The sequence below is a fragment of the Coffea arabica genome, chromosome 8e, assembly GCF_036785885.1.
Source record: "Coffea arabica cultivar ET-39 chromosome 8e, Coffea Arabica ET-39 HiFi, whole genome shotgun sequence".
NCBI lineage: Eukaryota > Viridiplantae > Streptophyta > Magnoliopsida > Gentianales > Rubiaceae > Coffea > Coffea arabica.
The window spans coordinates 3,129,703-3,152,063 of NC_092324.1; the positions used below are offsets into that span (position 1 = coordinate 3,129,703).

Below are 22,361 nucleotides of genomic sequence, written 5' to 3' on the forward strand. Positions count from 1 at the left end.
TTGTCTGTTCCAGGTTAACAGGGCTGATTTGACCAAAAATTTGAATCGAATTGTTTATTTCAGTATAATCCAGTTAAAGAGTTAAGCTAGTCTTGCAGAGAATTTGTCATGATGGCTAAAAAAATTGTTCTTAATTAATTGTCTTGATTGCTTCTTTTCTTGAACAACTAATAATTTAGTGTAAGGGAGTCGACCGCGTGGTTGACTTGATTAGTTTCACTACTGATTAACATGAAAGGATGATTTGCTGTTCATCAATTTATAAATCTTAGTATATTAGTAATTGCAATGCTTAAAAATAAAAATACAGCAAATTAAATAATGGTAAATTTGCACAAAATAACTAAGGATGTGCTTGATAAGTGGTGTCAATTTTAATTATACCTATACATAATATGTTTATTTCCATAACAAGAACATTGGTGAGATAGAAACTTTTAAGACCCTGTTCAGATTGCTATTGGAGGAGTTTTTTTTTTTTGGTAGAAACATATACTGTAACGATTTAACATACGTTAAGTAAAAAATAACTAAAAAATTTATTCATGAAAAACTTAAAATTTTTTATGTAGAAAACTGCAATCAAAACAAGGCCAATAAAGAAAGACGATGGATGAGGAACAAAAATAAGAAAAAACAAAACTGACCTTTGAGACTCCTAAGCTGAAGGTATCAAGAATTTTGCTAGTTTAACAGCATCTTCCGTGCCTGCAATTACGTGATTTAAAGCATAAATGTCGACCGGCCATCCGTTTGTTGAGATGTCTTCATAAACACAAATGTGAGCATCCCATCCATTTTCATACATCTCCGCCGCTCCTTTTAGATAAGGATTTCTGATTGACAAATCAGGAACCATCCCAATAATTATTCTGCATTGCCAAGCCCGGCCCGAGCAGTTTTCTCCCTCTGCTTGTGTTTTCAACAGCTCAGGCCATAGCTGTCACCATAGACACAAGATTGATTTTGATCGAATGTATCTGTTGTCATACCCAGGCATTATGTATGATAATCATCAGATGTCTTAGCTTAGCTGCAATTTTTATTTTTTATTTTCTTTTTTAGGTTACAAACAGAAAATCTGATGCTACAAATATGCTATGCTGACGTCTAATATAGGTTGCATCTATGTATGGCTAGATAGATGAGGATAGCACAAAAGAATTTACGACAGAAGTTAATTTCACTCCAATCAATTTTTCTCATCCAACTCTTCTGATGAATCTATATGATACCTGATGATCCCTCCAGATGAGGGCGGTGGTGAGGATATAAAAACAACTTTTTCCATGGCGTCTGTCTGAGAACATGCTTCCACTACATTGTGGGCTGCTCTAACCTCCGTACGTATCACTTCAACCATATTTTCCTATCATACATAGCGGTAGTGTTATTTTCAAAATCTTCTTCTTTTTTTTTTTATTTTTTTCCTTATTTGGGATTAGGATTTTAGCTAAAAATCTTGTTCTAATTTCATAACTCACTACAACAAAAAGGGGTTTTGGCAGCAGTTCTCATGCGGCACAAGGAAAAAGTGTTGTGAAAAAAAATGAAGACGTATTTGAGAATTTGTGAAATGATTTTGGATAGGGAATTTCGTCATTTTAGTCCATAAACTTTTACACTAAAATCGAGTTCATCCTTTATGATTTTTTTTAGTCAATTTAATCTTCCGATTATTTTGAAGTCTCCAATGTAGGACTTTTGCATTGGCGACGCCACATTTTACGTGTTCCGTACCATCGGTGATGGGTATATTTATCCTTTTAAATCAGATTCTTCAATTTAGACGGACCTTTGACCATAGTTCTTCTTCTCCGATAAATTTCACCGAAAATTTCATCTGAATTTATTGAAAACTTGCACAAACTCTCTCTCTCTCTCACACTCAAATCAAGAAACAAAATCCATGAGAAAAAAAATAGAAAACCAAGAACCAAAAGGAAAATTGAAACAAAATTTGAAGGAGAAATCTCTCTCATAGACAATTTTAGGTCTACTCACCGGCAAACTCATTTTGTTTGGTTCTGATTCTTCGATCCTCCATTCATGGTTGTTAGCAAAGACACCACCAATTGTCACTACCGACCCACTTTCATCCGTCAACAATTAAAACTATAAAAACTCATGACTAGTCATCATTCACATTTTTCACCTTGATTTTCACATGAACTCATAAGAATCTCTCCAAAATCCTTGCGTAATCTTAGTTGTAGAGTTGTATACTCTATTTTCTTTCCAAGAAAAGAAGAAAAGAACCAAAAAATAGAAAACCAACAAAAACATTGAGAGAATCCGAGGAGCAAGGGGAGCTCGCTGCCGCCGTCACCATTGCCGGAGTTGCTATCTTCTTGCTAGAACCACCACAACTTACAAATCATCATGAAGAAAGCACTGTGAGGTTTCCATAATCCTTTTTTTGTTTTAATCTCTAGGTTGAGATGATTTTCTTATGGCTGTTGAAATTGCTATCTTCTTCCCGTATGCTTTGTTTTGTAGATGAAAGAAATTAGACAATGATACTTGCTGCAATTTTGTTGTTTCTTTTTCACCTTTTCTGCCTGAATGAGGCTTGACAAGATATTTTTCGACTCAGCCATAGTCAAATTTCATTCGAAATATTCAATTTTTGTGATGACCTTAATCCGTTTGACAAAATGCCCAAACGAAATGAGTTTGTGAGTAGACCTGAGAGTATGTTTGAGAGCCATTTCTCCTTTGAATTTTGCTTCACTTTCCTTATGGTTCTTGTTTTTTTTTTTTCTTGTGAATTTTGTTTCATGATTTGAGTGTGTGTGTGTGTGAGAGAGAGTTTGTGCGAATTTCTGGTGAATGGGATGAGATTTCTATCGGAGAAAAAGAACTATGGTCAAAGATCCATCTAAATTGAAGAATCTGATTTAAAAGAACAGATATACCCATCACCGATTATACAGAATACGTAAAATGTGGTTGTGGTCTCGCCCTGCAAAAGTCCCACATTGGAGACTTCAAAATAGTCAAAGGACTAAATTGGCTAAAAAAAATTATAAAGGATGAAATTGATTTTAATGTAAAAATTTAGGGGCAAAAATGGCGAAATTTTCTTTTAGATATAAAAGTCATTAAATATTTATTCAAAACTTTTTTAAGAATAAAATAGGTATTTTTCAAAAATTTCGCAAGCTTTCTCAAACTTTCTCTCCATTTCCATCCAATTTGGAAGGAAAATTTTTGCCTACTATTTATCTTTCTTAATCCTCCTATTTTCTTTCTTTTTTTTCTTATTAAAAATTCACAAATAAAAGAAAAGTAAACTTTCTCCCCTTTCCCTTTCTTTTCTCCAAATCCTCGACTCCCAAACGAAGCCTTAAACAAGAAATGACGACGTAGCATTTTGCTACATTAAATGTCTAATAGCGAGGGGAAAAGAGAAAAAAAATCACACACACAAAAAGAAAAAAGAAAAAAAAATTCTAAAGCATATCGGTTTTCGTTCTCTGCTCAGTTTCCTTCCCCCTGATCTCAAATCCTCGCTCTTTCTCCCGCTAAAATCTATTCCACTGTTCCGATCAATTAATTTCTCGTCTGCTCTCTCCATTTCTTATTCTTATAGTTGTACTCAATTTCTCTCCCACTTTTCAAGTCTCCATTAGGCTTGAGAAAGAAAAATTGGTGAGGTTTATAGCTTTACACCAATCCAATCCTTCGTTGTTTGCTCTGTTACGATCAATTTTAGCAACATTTATGAGAAATTTACTGTTAATTTCTGTTCATTTTTTAGGTCGATGTTCATGAAGTGAAGGAATTGGAAATTCACCGAGCAAGATTTGTTGAGATCTCAAAGTAATTGTATTCGACAGCGAAGTAAAACCTAACTCTGGTATTGAGAGAAGTCGTTAGAGAATCTTCTTCGATTTTTGGTTAGACATCTTCCATTCGATGCAAGAGGTAATTAACCTCAGATTTTCTCTCTTTTTTCGTCCACAATTTGATATTTATGCTTTTTTTTTTTTGGGATTCGATGGAGAACGACTATATGATTTTTAAATGTGGATTTTAATGGTTTTTTTTCCAATTATTTGAGACTTAATGTGATCTAAGGTGAAATTCTAGAGTTTCAGTTTGAAAATTTGGATTGCATTGCACTTTAATGCACATCTCTATGATTTTGGATACGGTTCTAGTAGCATGATGTGTGGGTAAAGTAAATTGTTACATTATGATATTTTCTTAACCATGTAATAATAATTGGTTATGATATTTGCTTGACCATGTAATAATAACTGGCTATGTAATATGTGGGAAAAGATCATTGTTGGCATAAATATTGACTTGGCCAAAGAGTGTGTCAATTTAAGCACGAATTCTGGTTTACACATATTTTTGGAGCATATTGGCTTGTCAGATCTGCTTGCCTATTGTCGTTTATCTTTGGTCAATGACTTTTCTTCTGTAATTCTGGTTGATAGTATTAGGAACCTTATTGTATACATCACATGTATGTAATACAAGGTTCCACCCAATTTTCAGACAATGCTGGAGATACATATTTCTAAGTGCCCTGCCATGTTTCATGTGTTTTGTTCTGTTAAAGTTTCCTTTTCTTTTCTTCTTTATGCATGTGAAGCAAGCTGGAGTTTATCTTCTAGAAAGCCTTTTGTTGATTGTCCATCATTAGTTGTTTAACTTTTCTCAAGGTAAAACTGAACTGATGATATTAACTCTGAAAACCATGTTGGATGGAGGTTAAAGGGATGGGAGATAAAATAGTCTAACCATCAAATCTATGCTAATATATGAAATTTAGAGCGTCTCAATAGATGATTTGTCAACTGGTGCATCAGCATCTTTGAGAATCTCTTCATGATTGTGAGGAAGCTTCAGTTCTATGGCAGTCTTCCTAATTGCCCCAGACTTAGTGTTGTTGATCTGTGGAGTGCATGTAGGGGTTACCTTTCTGTGTTCTTCAGTAGGCTGTAATACCTCATCTTGTGACCACCCTGACCCCATTTCGTTCTAAAGGAGGTCTTTGTGAAGCCTTGTTTATGCTGCAGGTAGCAACATTTATATTCTGCAAGCATGATTGCTTTGTTAAAGGTTGATATATTCCCTTTTAGTGGACCTAGAATCTGAAGCTAGTAAACACATATTCTTGAGGGCTACAAGTTGAATGCTGGGCTTCATAAATGTTGGCCTTTTATCAATATTTTAGTAGAAGATTATTCTGCTATCAGCTATCAATAATGTCTTCTGATAACTATCAGCTATAATCAACACCTATTTAGATTACCCACTTTTTGTAAAGTTATTCTTAGCCATTGAAAGTTTCATAAATGGTAGTAGTATTCTGCTTGCATTACTCAGCAGAGGATGAGTGCCTGCTGCCTATGCTGTTTTGCTATCTTTAAGATGGAAATTTGCAAAAAGGAAAGGCCAAACGACTTAAATAAAACAAAGAAAATGATCAACATCTCAGAAAAAAAGAAGTATAAAAAGAAAGGGTAAAGAAGGATAAGGAGAGAAGGATAAGGCATGTACTAGTTACAATGGAAATGAAATTGATCTTTAAAACTAGAAGCAGCAAGTCAGGATGTAGTATAATTTTTCCAAACTTTCTTAATGTAGTGTAATTTTTCAGCAAATGTCAAACTTGTTGAATTTTAACCAAATCTAAGTCTTGACCAATGTAGAAGCTGGCTTCAACTCATTGTTAACTACTACAAGAAGAATCAGAACAATTGCCACATTTATTAATTTCCTAGTTACATGATGTAGATTACGTTGCTGCTGTCTCAATTGAGTGCTACTGCTGCCTATCAGGTAACTTCTAATGTGATTTCTGAGCTGAGCATTAAAGTGCTCTGACATCAGTTTAAATAAAGCAGCTTCTAATGCTTGTAACTTGTTTCTGTCCACAGTTAATTTTGGATTTAAGCTATTCTGATTGCAGTATATATTTTGAATTGCCGTGAGCCTTTTTTGCATAATAGATGTAATTTGAAGATGTCAACGATCAAGTTCCTTGAACCTGTATAATTAGGAGCAAGAAAATTAGTTTGAGTTTAAAGTAAACTGCAAGATGGTGTTCTCTTTTTTTTATCTTTATTTTTCTTTTCTATGGGTTGAAATTAACTTGAAAAGATTATTCTTAATGCACCCTAATTTTTCAGTGATCTTTTGGATTCGTATGAGCTAATTAAATCTTTTAATACTTTTGTTGTTCTTTGCTTTTAGTCTCATCAGACTTTAGGCTAGTGAAGGTATTTTGATACATATGTGTAATCATGTTACATACCATTTACTACTTTTTATATGTTTCATACCAAAACTGTTGCCCTTTGCTATTGATATGGTTCTCCAAAATATCACCCTTTACTGTTATGTAATGCCTTGCATGTCAGTTTATTATTACGTTTATCTTGGTTTAGAATAATAAGATGATATATTTTCTTTGATACCTTGCATTCCACTTGTACCTTAATCTGGTATTTCAAGGTTTTAAATCAAGCTCTCTTTTTTCTTGGTCTATCATTTTGTTTTTCTTAATCTTGCGTTTAAAAACCGTGTTCATGGCTATTTTCTGTTTAAATGCTTAACCACTAAGTTTCTTTGTTTTTTCATAGTGCAGAAATTGTAGAGGGCTGCTCTGACCTCTTTGAATTCAAATTCATGTGTTGAACAGAACTTGTTGGCATATTGTATTTGAGGATTTCTCTGAGCTATTCTGATTCTAGTTCAAGGTAATTTTCTCTGAAAATTTCATAGATGTCCAACTCCATTCCAGAAATTGATTTGTCTCTTACATACTCATTTATAAATCTATGGGTCTGTGTTTTGGTAGTCTAGCTAGTTGGCTAGATTTGCATGTTGTGGAATTTATTGACTTGCATGTGACATGACCGAAAAGTAACTTGTACTGTTTCAATTTTCATATTGATGTTGTTTTAGTTGTGTCCACCCAATAAAAGCATCATTTTCTGTTAAAATGGATCTGAGGCACCTCACAGACTTTGATTTACATGTTAGAGCCTAATTTAGTTGCTAAGATTTACAAGTGAAGTAGCTGACTTCCTAAATAGAAAGGTATATTATCTTTGCTTTACCTTATGTATGGTCTAGGTAACTAGTGTGCGATAATTATCTTCAATAACGTATGGGATAAAACTATGTAGTACAAAAAGTTGCTCCTAAACTGCATGATTAAAGACTCCTAAACTAGATTGTTTTAGAAAAATTTTCATCAAAAGCAAATAAGTAAAATTTGGTAATTAAGAACTTGTAAATAATTTGGTCAATCTGCAAAACTATTTACATTGCATATGGCCAAATTTAGTCCGCAATTGGGCTGTCTGACCCTATTATACCTGATTGAAAAAAATTATAATAACACACGGGGGTGGATTATTCAATTACACATTAATGCACGGAAAGGTCTGTTGGAATTAAATTAACCTGAACAATTTTAACATAACTTTTTTTTATTTCAAGGCGTTGTACACGGTACCACGCTTTGAGTTATTCTATGGTTAGAATGAAGAATTAACAGAACCAATTGTTTGAAAATTCAGACGGACTTGAACATGAACAGAAATGACAATTCCAATTCCACCGCCGCCGCTGTGGCAACTGAAGGAAGTGGCAACATCGGTTTGGTCATATCCACTACCGAGACAATCCGATCATTCTTAATGACAGCATCTACAGACCCTAATCTCCCTCAAGACCTGAGAGACCTGGCTTCCTCCCTTTCCCCTCACTCCTCCCTTTCCTACAAATCTCTCAAGTCCATTTGGATCGGATTCGACCCAAAAACTCGGCCCAGCCTCTTCCGTTTGTTCTCTGGTTCAAATTTCATTTTCACCAGCCCAAAGCCTAGAGAAAAGGTGCAATTACTTGGGGCATTGAATTAATTAATTACTGATTGTATTGAATTGAATTTTGTTTGTTTACTCTGAGTTGATGGATTATTTTATTTTTGAATTGTGGGTGAAGAGTGAGGAATTGAAAGCGAGGCTAAGGAAGCTGGCGGAGGTGGCAGAGAAGAAAGAATATGAGGAATTGGTGAAGGATATTACGCCGAAGAAGGGCGTGGAGGAGCCTTTCTCTTCTTACAAGGATCAATTAGGACTTGGTCAGTTCTTTTTCTCAATCCTTCTTTTAAAAATATAGTTGATTTAATCTCGTTTGATTTTTTTTGGTAAATTTGATGATGATTTTTTCTGGTATATTATTGAATTGTAGAGCTATTTGTTCAACTCGTCAAATTGTTAGCATGATAACTTTTATTTTTTTCGATTTAGGGCCTTCTGATCAATATGCTGAAATTACACCATGCAGCCAAAAAAAAAAGATTGTGTGTGGTGTATATTCCAAAATCTCGTCAACTTTAGAAAGAATTTAAAGAAAGAATGTAAAGCCATGGCTAGGTGGAGGGTCGAAGGTTTTCTACATAAATAGAGAAGTTGACCTTAGAACAAATGTTGAATGCTACTAAAGTTCGAAAATGTATTCCCAAGTTATTATTGCATTTTGCAGTACATATATTGTAAAAGACAATATATATGATGTCTACCAGTTCCAATGATGCTAAAGTGCAGTTGATATGCACCTTTAGTCAAAAGTCTGCGATGTAAATTAATAGAACTTTGAACTGACAGAAATTTTACAGTGTTATGCTTGTGTGATCTACAAAAGTCTGCCTCGGTGTATTAAAATTTGGACTCAGTACCAATTTTCAGTTTTGATCCCTTCACATGAACTTTAAGGATCAACCTTGTAGGTAATATTAAGTTGTCTGCAGTAATACTGGTGCCAAGTTTTCCATTGGTATCTTTGGCGTCGATTGTTTGAGAATGAGATAAGGGCGAATGAGCATAATTTTGACTATGAAGTGAGCGCATTCATGCTTCATCTGGCAAGAAATCTTCTATTGTTGAAGTGAGGACCTTTGTGTTAAGTTGATGCTTCATCTAGCATGACAGCTTTAATTGTTATTTTAAAACAGCAGGAAGGTCAAACACTGGAAGCAATATAGAAAAAGGCACTTCAACCTTCTTTAAAGTTTCAGATTTACTTTTGCATAGTCTCATGAAAGTAATTGTAGACAACTTTTCCATATGGACCTCGAGGAGTTAATTGTCCTTGTATAATTGGTAAGATATTTGTTTTAGATTCTTGAGGATTCCTTGATGCTTCAACAAAAGTTACCAGTACAATTGAAGTTATTTTGGGCCTCCAATCCTACTGCTGCACTGATTGGCAAGTTTTTAGTCACGAGAGAGAGAGAGAGAGAGGAACAACTTGAGATTTTAATTCATGTATATTATTATAGCACTGTTAAATTTTTTGTGAAATCTGCTGGCTGCCAGTTTCAATTGGTTTTTGGTGCTCTCCTGATTGATCTGTGTAGCATAGAATTTGCTTCAAGGCAATTTCCTCTTAATAATATCTGAGGTGTCTCAAATCTTTAATTTATCTTAACTTTACCTTGATATGCTTATTATTTTTAAAACCTCTTCATGTTAAAAATGAATATTTATTGTTTGTTGCAGGTTTGCATGTTGCAGTTACTATGTTTACTGGCTATTTGGTTGGATATGCTGCATTCAGAGCCCTGTTTAGCCACAATGTTGGAATGGTAGCTCCCTGGATTCTTCTGCAAATATTCTGTAGAATCATACTTAGGCTGCTTGGTTAATAAATTGCTATGTCCAAAGATTCTCCTTCTGCTATCTCCCTTCGGTCTTTAATTGTGCTATAATCAACACTTCTTTTATTTCTATTGTAGAGCGCTGCAGGAGGCATCCTTGGATTGGTTGGTGGCATGCTTGTGGAAACACTACTTTTTATAATCCGATCTACCAATCAGGACCGACGACCCTCTCCTTTTGTGTCCAGGATAAAAAAGGATCAGTAACTTCTCCACATCAAGGTTTTGCTCTTCCTATTCAATTTTTCATCCGAGGTTGCAGCTTTTTTATTCATCATACCAATTTTCATAAACCCCTGCATGGTTAGTTAGTTGTTCTGCTTTCTTAAGTACGTGACACCCTAAGGAGGTCCATGCCAGTTCTTACTGAGTTTGAGATTGAAGGCATCAAATGTTGCTGCAGATTGTCCTTGCTAAGTTTGAGATTGGATTCGAAAAAGGATTTAGCACCCTTTTTTTTTTTTTTTGGATAAGCATTCAAGACCTTTTACTTATAATCCTTCTTATCTTACCGTTCAGTACAATCCTCCGTTGAAAAAAGTGAAAACTATTATATGCTCGAGTTCTGTCAGTCCTATCTTCAATGTCTCAATTGAAGATGAAAAGGAAACAAAGCACAACAATTGTTGGAATCAACTGGGAGTAAATGGAGGTAGTAACATAACATTTATTACGTTTAAGGTTATTAGGCTTGATTTCACCCCTTGGAAATAGGCATAGGAGTTTAGAAGAAACCCAAAAATTGAAAATCGAAAGTTTCCTTCCTAAATAAAAAATGTGCCGCTGCATGTAAAGGATTTTGTACCATTAAATTTTCAGAAACTTCTTTAGAGAGTTAAATTAATTTTTGACGCAGATGTTGTCGTCGATAAGTTTTCAGCAGAATGCAAAGCGGTACAGTTAAAGATTTTATAGCTGTTGAGAAATGTTTGGTCTCCTTAATTGGAATCATTTGTCTTTTCTGAGTGAACAATTCTAGACTAATAAATGTGGTCTTATCTTGATTCCTCTGAGTGAGTGCATGCAAGTCTTGTCTACTCCGAGAGTGAAAAAAAAGACAGAAATGCAAATAGCGTAATCTGGTGGTAAATTCGCATATACGACTAAACTGGAAAAAGATGATTAATAATTCGCACTTGGCATGATAATTATGCTCCTGAAGACTGTGTTTGGTTGATGGAACATTTTTTAAGGATATTTTTTCTTTGTAAGAATATGGAAGGATGACTAAAGTTGAGACTCGAGAAACTGTATTTAAATTCTCTTTCCTTCTAATTTCTTAAACCTCATTTTGTTTTCCTACTAGAATTTTTTTTAAAAAGAGAAAAAAAAATTGATTAGTCGAAGAGCTTTTTCCTGGATCTTTGAATCTCTTTTCAATTTCATATTTTTCTTGTTTTCTTTGAATTGAAATCGCTCACTATTTTCCCCAGGGAAAAATAAATGGAGAAGAACAATACAAAACATATTCTTTTCAATTTTAAAAAAAAAGGCTTGGAATTGATTTCACTGGAGCAGTTGTTTTACTTGTGTTGAATGGGTACTCGTTAGGATGAATTTTATGTAGTATTAATTTTTGAGAAAAGTAAAATTACATTGAAAAGGTGTCTAAATACAATAAGAGACAGCAAACATGAATCTATGCATTCACAAAATCACCTATTAAGTATAAAATAGGGCAACTGCATTGGAAACCCTTCACGGTATAAGATGAAGAAACGGTTGCTCTCAACAACTGAAGAAACTAGAATAGAAAAATCATAATAGTGCGAGCTGCCTTGTGTAAATTAGGAAGCAGCTTAATTGGTTACTTGGCAAACAACAAAACATTTGTTTTTAGTCCGCCTACCTACAAATAGCGATTTTAAATCATGAGATATCTAAATTATAGACACAAATATGAAAATCTTTAAAATAAAAAAAGGTGAATTATTCATTAAGTTGTTTTTATCGTTTAAATTGTACATCACTTTTTTTTTTATTTTTTTTATTTTAACGTAATGGCATATCTAGTCTAGGCTAACCTGCTCTTACTCCTACTGGGGGAGTCTACTCTAGGAGGTGGCTTAACTGAGTCGGGGAAATCTGATGGGGACTGAACCACTATCAGATCAGACGGATGCATTACGCACCCGTATGAATTTAGAACAAATCTCATATAGAGATATATTGATGGGGGCAAGGTTTGAAAACCCTTGACCTTCCACTTCATAATTAATGTGGTGATCAAGTCCTTTAGAGGAAGTTGATTTAAATCGTACATCGCTTAGTATAGAAATTTTTTGTTGCTTTTTGGAACTTGATTCCACTTCAGATCACATGGTTGATGGTCAAACTAATAGGTAAATTTCTTCTGGCATTCACGTGGGAGACCGGTCCCCAAAACCACCCCAATCAAAAGGAAGGAAGCTCCGAGACTCAAGTCAAGAAAGGAATGGGGCAAGCATGGGCAAAGGATATATGAATAGAGAACCCAAAAGAGAATATGGGGAAGAAAGGGATGGATCGCAATGTAAGGATCTTTGTTTATCTCTACTGTTTTTCGAAAGCGATTCCCCGTTTCATTTTCATCGTTCAATTACCAGAAAACAAGAGCACAGTCTAAGTGCCTAATGAATGTGGTAAACCCTGCCTACCCAACTGGGACGGAATTGCTTACAAATTTCTGAATGTATTTTTTTTTATCAGACTTTTGAAGTTAGTTAATTTCTGAATGTATTTGGATACGTATTTCTTTTAAATATTATTTTACTTGGATCATAAATGCTTTTTTAATAAACTTTTTATACTTCTATTTATTTCTATTTCGTACATATCATATTACAAAGAGTACTGTAATAATTATTTGAAATAATATTTTAAATAATTTTCTATTTTCTTTGACAGACAATAATTTTCTATTCAAATGCACTCACGTCTAGGTACTAACTAAGGTATCTTGGCTAAGAATCCAAATTAATTAATTTGCTACCGTGATTTTTGTTTCCTTTCAATGCAATGAAAGAAAAATAATAAAGGGGGATGACTTAGATGATTCGTAGGAAGACGGAGAGTGAGAGGTCTTAGTTCGAATTCCCTCGTTTATACTAATAATAATAATAATAATAATAATAAAGAAGTAGTACACAGATTCTCAAATACCATATCCTAAAACAGTAGAATCATACCACTTGCTACTAGAGTCTGCTGTGTGATTTAACCTGCTTTGGTTTCAGGGACATGGTTTTCCAGTCGCAGAATTCTCATTTGTGATGCAAAACATGATCAGTGGGGACAACATTTTCATCATTAGCATTCAAAATCGCGCAGTTTACATGATTGGGAATTAAAATTATTTGCTTTCTTTGCTCTACTGATTTTTGTTCCCCTAATTATGGTATTTAGAAAAGTGCAAATCAAGCTATCAAGATAGAATTCCACCATCAAAATTTTCCTCTTTTTTTTATTTTTATTTTTCCATTATGTTTAGTGGGGTTAACAGGTTGAGAGTGGATGAGCTTTACCATTTATCAACTGGACTGAACTTCAAACCACTCTTGAGTGAGTTTTACTAGTCTCAAAGAAATATATTAGCCAGCCGAAAACGTTCTCAAAGAAAAAACAAAATTCAATCAAAATAGACAAATTTATTTGGCACTAAGCAAAAATGGGTCCAAAAGCTCCAAAAATGGTATCCTTTTTTATGTTATCATGTTATCCAACTTCCCTTCCTCACCAGATAAAAGATAGATTACACTGGGCCAATGTCCCTCATGAACGTGTCACTTTATTCTTTTGTCCGCTTACCCGCTTTTGTCTTCTTTGTCCGTTGTCCTTTACCTGGGGCGTTTTCCCGGCCGCAATCTCAATTTTTGCAAAGCTCAAGCTCAAGGTCTGAAAAACCGTTTTCCCTTTTAGGCGAAAATTGGAAAGGTATCAGTGGTTTGGTTGCCAGCACTCGTTAAGATAGTTTTACCTGTAAATTTGTTGATAAGAGTCAAACCAAAATTTTTGTATAGGGCGAAAAGTTGTGAAGAAGTAAATGGATAGATCGACTCATTTTGGTGAATTGCAGCATTTACATTTCGCTAATCCAATTCTAGTTGTGTTTTAGAAAACTCTTAGGAGCTTGAAACACGATATTCTAGTGCAAATAAACAACATCTCTTGAAATTAATAATTCCCCGTCAAATACATGAAACAACATGACTTCATTTGGTTGCCTCTTCAATCACTTGTACCAACCAAAACAAAGGCCAATTTAATCACCCATACCAAATACCAGATTGAAGATCACATAATTTATCCCAAAAAAAAAGGAATTTTCTTAACATGTGTTTCAAGGGTATTCATTAACACATCTAATATTTACATAACCTATAATATATATATATATACACGTCCTAATAATTATTATCCTCTATTACATTTATATACTTTTTCTATTTAATCTTACTTATCATCTCTTGTATATATTTACTTTTTCTAATTAATCATATATTTTTAAAAATATAACACTTGAAATATAACTTAACAAATATCTCGTGGAACTGTTTAATATAATACATATCGCTTCTGCTCATACTCTCACAATTTAATAATATTATCATTATTAAAAAAAAAAACTACTATTACAAGAAGGTGGTACGGTGAGTGGGGTCCGCATCGTCGGCAAAAAGTAACGTGCAGCGCAAATGTCGTGACACGTGGACTAAGCTTCCAGTCCACTGTAGACTTCCGAAAAGCTCACTCTCCACTCCAGTCTTCATCGCCGAACCCTCCGCCGGCTAAGCCCTTCACGTGAGAAGCTACACGTGTCATCAACTTACTGCGTGATCGAAAAGTCAACACAGTAGTACAATCCAACGGTCCTCATTCATCACCAAAACCCCCCACTATATAAAGCAGTTCGATAGAAGATAAAAGATCTCCAGTATGCTTCTCCTGATCAGTTTCAGAGAAAATAAGTCAAACAAAAAATTTCTACTTCTTGTTCTTCCAAATATGAAAGCTATGATAATCCGAACCGGGTCGGGTTCGTTCCCCGCCAGGAATTGGACCCCTCCGAGTCCAAGCTCGCCGAGAATTTCAGTTTCGATGCCGGCTCGGGAATCCGACAAGAAAAGCGGTGGTTCTTCGCCGAGCATTTCGCTGCACACGGACCTGAGTAGCCGGAACATTCGGCGGGCGTCATCGGAGCCGGACATGATGCGATCCGCAATGGAGGGAGTGAAGAGCACTAGCAGGAGCGAGCTCGGATCGCGAGCTCTCGTGGCGAGGATACCTGAGGAAGAAGACGAGAGCACTGGATCGTTGACTGTGGTGGAGAGTCCGAGAGCGAGAGGCAGCAACGCAGGAGGTTGGCCGCAGCGCGCGATGCCGTTGGAGGAGGTAGAGTTTCCAGGCGGCGGTATTGGGAAGAACTGGAATTCTGGCGGCGGAGGTAGAGATGAGTTCGGAACTGGCGGGAACGCTGATCTGAGCAAGATCGGTGCCTATTACGAAGAAATGATCAAGTCAAACCCTTCCAATCCTCTTCTTCTGAGAAATTACGGCAAATATTTGCATGAGGTATACTACTGTATACTACTCTATTTAAATCTAATTGAACTCTGGAATTTCTCAATTATTGTTCAATTAATCAAATATTTGATTAGTTTGTATTTTTGTGTACAGGTGGAGGGAGATTTGGGTAGAGCAGAAGAGTATTACGGGAGGGCAATATTGGCAAGCCCTGGAGATGGAGAAGTCCTGTCCTTGTATGGAAACTTGATTTGGGAAAACGAAAGAGATGAGAGCAGGGCAAAATGTTACTTTGATCAAGCGGTTCAAGCTGCGCCTGATGATTGTATGGTGTTGGGATCATATGCACATTTCATGTGGGAAGCAGAGGATGAAGATGATGATGATGATAACGACGGCGATATAGTGGCGGCTCCGGCAGCTGCCGCCGTGGTTGAATCGTTTTAAGTTCTTAACAGAGCCATCAGTAAGATACCGCTCTGGAAGAGCCAGAATTCTAACCTTGTGTCCGGACCTGAGACCATTGAGATACCGCTCTGGAAGAGTTAGAATTCTAACCTTTGTGTCCGGACCCCTGAGACCTGAGACCTGAGTCTGCTGCTATGTTTATTATGATTAGTGTTTAATTATATGTCTAAGGTAACGGTGAAAGGAGGCTATGATGCACTAATAAACGAGCTTATGTTAACTTTAACGAGGGAAAATCTTCCTGTCTTGAGGGACTGTAAAATATTTGGATTCCTGAGAAACTGATGTAAAATATTTGGGTTCTTGAGGGAATGTAAAAGCTAAGCTCGTCCATGTGAATTATCTGAATTTGGGTTCGGAGTATACCTTGTTTAGCCTGTAATTCAACGAGCATTATATGTGAAAATATCATTACCCAATTTTGTTTTCTTTGATGAGACAATTGAGCAATTTTATTAAGCAATAGTTGAAGCATCAACCAAGAGAATATGCTGAGCAGAGTCTGGTGCATCAAATATTCACTCTTGCTTTCTTGATAGATCAGAGCGGCAGGGAGTCGAACCAGTGGAACTGTAGGGTAAAATAGCATTCCCGTATATTGATTTAGGAATGGCTTGGGACGGTTGTCAGATACAAAAAGTTCCAAATGACTTGTTGTAGCTCGGATTTAGTTAGTAGTGCAAAAATTGGAAACATACGGTTCAAATCACTGCGTAACTCTTAACGTAGCCGACATATGTACAATTTTACGTGAACAGTACTTGAATAAATATAATATGATTGTTATAAAGTTGTACGTATAATTAGCAATGAATTATAACTTGTTAGAAAAATGTTACCAAATGATTGTATTGACGATTGTTTGCACCCGTCTCTCTAATTTAGAAAACGACTAGTTATGACAATCGTATTATCACACTAGTTTATGTCAACTTGTCAGAAAAATGTTACCAAATGATTGTACTGACGATTGTTTGCGCCCATTTCCCTAATTTAGAAAATGACTAGTTATGACGATCGTATTATCACACCGGTTTATGTCAAGTATGACAAGACAATCATGTTATCATGGTAGTTTATGCCCCCCTCTCCATTTTGATTATGACAATCATGTTGTCACGCTAGTTTATGAAACACTAGAAGCTACTAATTTAGTGGCTTAGGAGTCAAGTTAATCAGCAACTAATGTTCTAAAATTGGGCGTATTAGTTGATCATTAAGCAAGTAAAGAGATAAACATTATAAATCTGTTCTTTCTACAGTAGGGAATTAGGGATGTTTTAGAGTGCTTATTTCACGTTAGTGGAGCAAAGAAAGAACTAGGAACTCTAGGGTAATTAACATCACCATCCACAGATATGCTTTGGGAGTTAAACTAATTAATTTAATCTAAGAACTTCCCTAAGAATGTGCCTAGAATAAGGATTAAGTGATCAATTTCCGTAACGGCAAGGTATATATATTTGTATTTTTTTTCTTAATTCAGTTCCTATTAGCCGAAATTGACCAAAATTACTTCAATAACCAAAATTAGCAAGAATTTCGTTACCGAAGCTCCACCGAGTAATTGGGCTTCGTAGTTTAGACTCACCTGTGTAAATCTGCTTGAGCTTCGCAAACATTTCGGCTTGTGTTTGTTTGCTTGATCGATAGCGTTGATGCGATAAATGATGATCTTCTTAGCCTATTGAACATTCTGGGCCGGATTGGGCCGGCTAATAGATTAGGAAGGACCCAATAAACCTTGAAACAAATGGACAGAAGATTAATATATTAAGTAGTGCTTTTGGCACACCCTACGTGTGTGCTTATTTCAAAATATATAATTAATTTTTTATTATCAACTATTATATGAAGAATCATGTTAGAGCATTTATGTGCTTTTCTCCAAAATGTATAGATACTATTCCTTTTTTTTTTTAGGAAGTTGTGTTATTTAAAATGATGGTAGAGAAAAAGAGGGGATGTGAGTAGATGTACTTAAGATCATGGTAGAGAAAAAAAGAAAACTTGCCTAGTTTGAAAACTAATTTAAAGGGCATTTTTGTTATAACATTAAGCAACATGAATTGTTTACACCAAAAGAAGGCTCTCCCATTATATATAATATAGATATTATGGAGTACTTTTTGATACAGTGACAGTGTATATCCTTTTATTAGCAGTTTTGAATGCATTATAGATAATCTTAATTTAGATTAGAATATCAAAATTTTCACATATAACATGCATCTATTTTTATTAATGTATACACCAAAAATCCTAATATTATTACTCTACTTACATGGACCGCATCCTTAAGGCTATGGAAAAGATTAAAAAGTAGAGAGTTTTACAACCCTAGGTATGTAATTAATGTTATAGACAGAATTTTTAATAATTGCAAACCAGTGAATTTTATAGGCTCATATGCATGATGCTCTTAACAGGTTGGTCCTAAGTATGAAAATTAGACTCAAATAGGTTTATGTTAGATATTGAAAAGAAATTATTGGTCTTATGAGATGTTTTGGATTAGGAAGATAATTAATGTTTATTTCAATGGGACTTTAGCTGGTAATAAATTATGCCGAACAATGATAGATTAAGTAGTACGATGTTGGGAGAAAAGTTGGGTTGGGTGATAAGGTTTGAAAGATTGTAAGTAGGAGGTTCTAGATTAAAAACCCGTAATACAATGCTAAATTGAAAGTTTAAGAGGTATAAACAACTAGGTGAAAGTTCAGGGAGTAAATTGCAATAAACCCTAATCTAAACATCCCTTTTTTTTTTTTTTTCAAATAGAAGGGCTTAAATTTAAAACCTCCTATTTACAATCCAAATGTGAGTTCCATGACGAGACTAGGAGTTAGATGTGAGTTCCATGGTTTTGATGTTATCATTGTATTAACATGGCTGCAGTTATTTAAGACGAGACTTCACAATGAATTATATGGGTGCAAGATGTGGTGAAGAAGCAATAGAATTGGATGGATTCTGATTAGCCTTTTCTATTATTCGAAAGTCATTTCCTGTTGTGATGAAATAATTTTACATTATATGTGAATTCCATTTTGAGTAGCATTATAGCTTGGTACTACAGTGAACATGAGAATGTTAGTAGCAATTAATGTTGTCACTAATTAGTTGAACTGGTTGTATGGCATAGATAGTTTACATTGAGATTTGCATATTTGTTGATTTTACTGTGAGATCAATGGAGTGAGGTGAATTGCATGTAATTTTCGACATTATTTAAAAAAAAAAAAAAAACTAGTTTTCAACATTATGTTCAGTTTGTAATCTCAACCATTTATGAAATAGATCCTTCTTTTGATAATAAAAACGATTATCTTAACTATACTTTGCGTAACCTTTCCTAAATGAGGTTCTTGCACTTGTTGCTGTTTCTTAATTCACTCATCTTATTTGCGTTGTGTGGCGTTAATCAAAGAATTTACTTTTTAGATTATCTTTTCTTGGAAAAAATATTCACTATTATCGAGCAATGTTCGTGCTCCCTAATATATCTCAGAGGATACAAGCCATTGTACTGCACATGATTATGTTAAGAAAATTTGCGACGATAATTGGCAGCAGGCCAAGAAATACTCTATTATAAAAGTTTTCCCTATCAAATCAGGTGAGATTTTTTCTTTTTTTTTGGCAGAATAAGGTGAGATTTCAATATCATGGATCTGAGATTACGACAAATGCTACAAAATTTATAACTAGAACTATAAATTTCATTGGCAAGATTGAAGGTATATCAATTTTTTGGTTTATATTGCACACTTAGATACAAGATATTAATGTTACAAATTTGGAATTTAAAATTATCAAATGTTCAATAATTCAACTGAAATATTTCTCAAATACTAGGTCTCATAATTAGTTGCACTGGCCAATCAAGGTCTGGTTTGTAATTGCGTGGGTCAACGTCTAATTTTTATACTCTTAAAATGTTAATGTGGATGTTATCTGAATAGCATTAGCAGAATTAATGACAAAAATTTAGTATCTTCAATAATACAACATGATTGCCCCTTGAGGTTGGTACGGATGGTTTCGGGGTAGCCTAGTTAGGTCCCGAGGTTGTATGCTCGAATCACCTCTCGACCGCTTGTGTATCCTTGGGGGCAGGGTGCACAGGCGCAGAGAGATTAGTGTAGCAAAAGTTGGAATACTTCATGTATTGAAAAAAAAAAATAATACAACATGATTATTTCTGCATGATTTCATGGATACACAAATTAATCTACGTCAGTATTTTCCTGTACATGAGAACAGTTTATGTATTTATCCCAAATTGCAATATTTTTTAAAAAAATTTTGGCAACAAAAAAAAAAATTCCAAAGTGAAATTAATTAACATTAGCCAAGTACCACTAAGATATAGAGGTTTCTGTAGAAGGTCCTACAAGTATACAAATTGGGAATATCCACAACACAATGAATAATGGAGATTAATCCCAGAACCAAAATCCATAAACTTCCCAGGTGTCAAAAACTGTCAATGCAACATATTATGTTCCAAAAGTACAGCCCATGCAACATCTTTTGGTACTTCGGTGCAACAAACCCTTCTCCCATCACCGTTAATTTTTGTCCCACTCCACCGCCTCATCAAATTCCCCCCTTTTTTTTTTATTTGTAGAAGATTCCTCAATTAATCCGGATAGGTAAAACAGAAAAATTTCATATCCTATTTGACAATGTTAATCCTAATCTGTTTTGGAAATCAATTGCAAAACTCATGAAGCTTACTTTCTTGATACGACATTATATAACTTGTACCATATTTTGAAACTTGAAGCCATGCAAGCCCCCCAGAAACCAGAGTGTTAATATATCTACAAACATGCGAAATTAAGGATATTACACCTGATCAATCCCAAACGTTATTTGATTAGAAAAATAGTAGTTGCTAAAATTTGACTTCACTCTTGGGGCTTACCGGGATTGTCTGCAGCCAAGAAAAGGAGGCAACTGGACATGGCCAACGCAGAAAATTTGCAGACAATGGCCTCCATCTCCTCCCTTCCGAGAGAGCTGGTATCCGAAGTTCTTGCACTTGTCGCAGCTTCTTCATCCACTGATCTTTTCCGGGCAAAACTATGGTACATTCATCTATTAATGATACAAACATGAGCAAATTTTTTTTTTTACATGCGATTTTCTTTTGAGATTCATCGATCATGATTCTTATCTTGTAGTTGTAAGGTGCTTTCTGAAGTTTCGGAAGAAAACTATATTTACCAACGTGTGTCCCTCGACAACTTTGCAATCGTTCCATGGCGTAAAAATCATAAAGTTTCCATGTTCTTGAAGAAGTGTAGACGAAGCAAAAATCCTGAAGCCTTGTATCGGAAAGGAGTGGTAAGCATCGTGGTTTTTGTTAATTTTGAATATTCCGCTCTTTCAATTCAACCTAGAATGAACAATTTAGTCTTTGACATTATAATTCTAGATCAACATTAGGACAACTTGGGTTTCTTTGGAACGTAAGAAGCAAGAAACAAAAGAGATCATGGATTGATTGCCTTCAAAGAAGTGAAATTGTTTATGCAGCAGAAGTCTAGTAATGTCTTACCAAAGGAAAAAAAATAAAAAAACTGGTTATGTCACATAAATTAGTCTTCTAACTATACACGAACACAATCAGTGCCCTTTTGTTCGTAAAAATCCATAATCCTATGTCTTGACTAGTAACTTTGGAAAATCAGCTTGTGTCCTGATGGTTTTTTTTTTAACCTTATGTGCTAATGATGTTCCGTATGAAATTATTCATTTTCATTGTCTTATAAATATTTGAATCAGTTTTAGGTAACATTGTAATTTCAACCTTGAACTCCTTAGGTTGATTATTTTAGAGGTAAGAATCTGGAATCGGCATTGGAATGCCTAAACGAAGCTGCGAAATCAGGCCATGACGAAGCTGCCTATGCCTTGGGAATAATTTTCCTCTTTGGTGGGAACGAATTAAAGCGGAAAGGTATGACTCTGCTTAGCGCCATGAAGAAATCAAGAATTCAGAAACGGAGAGTGAAAGATTGCCGTGACAATTTGCGAAGGATTCTGAAGATGATTTGGGTAAAAAATTCATTGGTTCTGAGCCAAAGGCCCGTTTGTTGTGCCATGCAACATAAGAGAAAAAGAGGTTGGCTTGTGGATGACATTGATGAAGAGGAGAGTACATGTGAAGGCTGCGCTTGTGACGAAGAAATTGCACCAATTTGTGATGCCTTACCTCAATTTCTTGTCTAAGTTTCAATGTTTGCAAATCGATTTTATGCACAAATTTGTAACCAACTACATTATACTATCTTTAGGAACTGAATTAACAGCTACTTTTTACTCTTTTGATATAAATGATTGAAAATCCAATTAGCTACTTTTGCCCCTTGATCAAGGTTGTTGTGGAGTTGATGGAATCATTCATGAAGTTAGTTTCACGATTTTCTAAAAATCCGGTGATTCACCAAAAGGTGAGGAGTCTGATATTGCATTGGTTTTTTGATGCCTCAGGAGGACATTGGACGGTAGTCTGCAAGGCTTGTTAAGGTCTATATTTAGCAATCTGCATATATACGTAAAACTACTTAACGTTGGTACTTCATACATATTCAAAATCAACAAAAGACCAAAATAGTTAAAAGTGTATGAAATTGAAGAATAAAAGATGATATTTACAAGCTAAAGAGGGAAAATCGTAAGCAGT

At 35.0% G+C, this 22,361-nt stretch overlaps 4 protein-coding genes across 10 annotated transcripts; 3 read left to right on the top strand and 1 right to left on the bottom strand.

Moving 5' to 3' along the window:
* Positions 1-520: 520 nt before the first annotated feature.
* On the bottom strand, positions 521-1,697 carry LOC140013007 (uncharacterized). The gene is made up of 3 exons (XM_072061874.1): positions 1,236-1,697; positions 1,075-1,087; positions 521-940 (listed from the first exon to the last, which is right to left on the bottom strand). The coding sequence occupies exons 1-3, from the start codon at positions 1,361-1,363 to the stop codon at positions 659-661; spliced, it is 423 nt and encodes a 140-aa protein (XP_071917975.1). The 5' UTR covers positions 1,364-1,697; the 3' UTR covers positions 521-658.
* Positions 1,698-1,792: 95 nt separating this feature from the next.
* LOC113703876 (uncharacterized) lies at positions 1,793-12,455 on the top strand. Of its 7 annotated transcripts, none has more exons than XM_072061419.1 (9): positions 3,297-3,654; positions 3,764-3,930; positions 5,673-5,802; positions 6,606-6,722; positions 7,551-7,865; positions 7,975-8,113; positions 9,534-9,619; positions 9,770-9,913; positions 12,034-12,455. In XM_072061419.1, exons 5-8 carry the CDS (start codon positions 7,563-7,565, stop codon positions 9,896-9,898), a joined length of 657 nt encoding a protein of 218 aa, XP_071917520.1. In that variant the 5' UTR covers positions 3,297-3,654; positions 3,764-3,930; positions 5,673-5,802; positions 6,606-6,722; positions 7,551-7,562; the 3' UTR covers positions 9,899-9,913; positions 12,034-12,455. The 7 variants fall into 7 exon arrangements, with proteins under 7 accessions (XP_071917521.1, XP_071917522.1, XP_071917520.1 ...); XM_027225367.2 differs by having other exon boundaries at positions 6,611-6,722; XM_027225364.2 differs by having other exon boundaries at positions 5,758-5,802; positions 6,611-6,722.
* Positions 12,456-14,590: 2,135 nt separating this feature from the next.
* On the top strand, positions 14,591-16,080 carry LOC113703777 (uncharacterized). Its single transcript, XM_027225253.2, has 2 exons — positions 14,591-15,241; positions 15,347-16,080. The coding sequence occupies exons 1-2, from the start codon at positions 14,606-14,608 to the stop codon at positions 15,638-15,640; spliced, it is 930 nt and encodes a 309-aa protein (XP_027081054.1). The 5' UTR covers positions 14,591-14,605; the 3' UTR covers positions 15,641-16,080.
* A 4,555-nt stretch (positions 16,081-20,635) lies between these two features.
* Positions 20,636-21,907, top strand: LOC113703834 (putative F-box protein At1g67623). Its single transcript, XM_027225313.1, has 3 exons — positions 20,636-20,760; positions 20,857-21,019; positions 21,500-21,907. The coding sequence occupies exons 1-3, from the start codon at positions 20,636-20,638 to the stop codon at positions 21,905-21,907; spliced, it is 696 nt and encodes a 231-aa protein (XP_027081114.1).
* Positions 21,908-22,361: the final 454 nt, after the last annotated feature.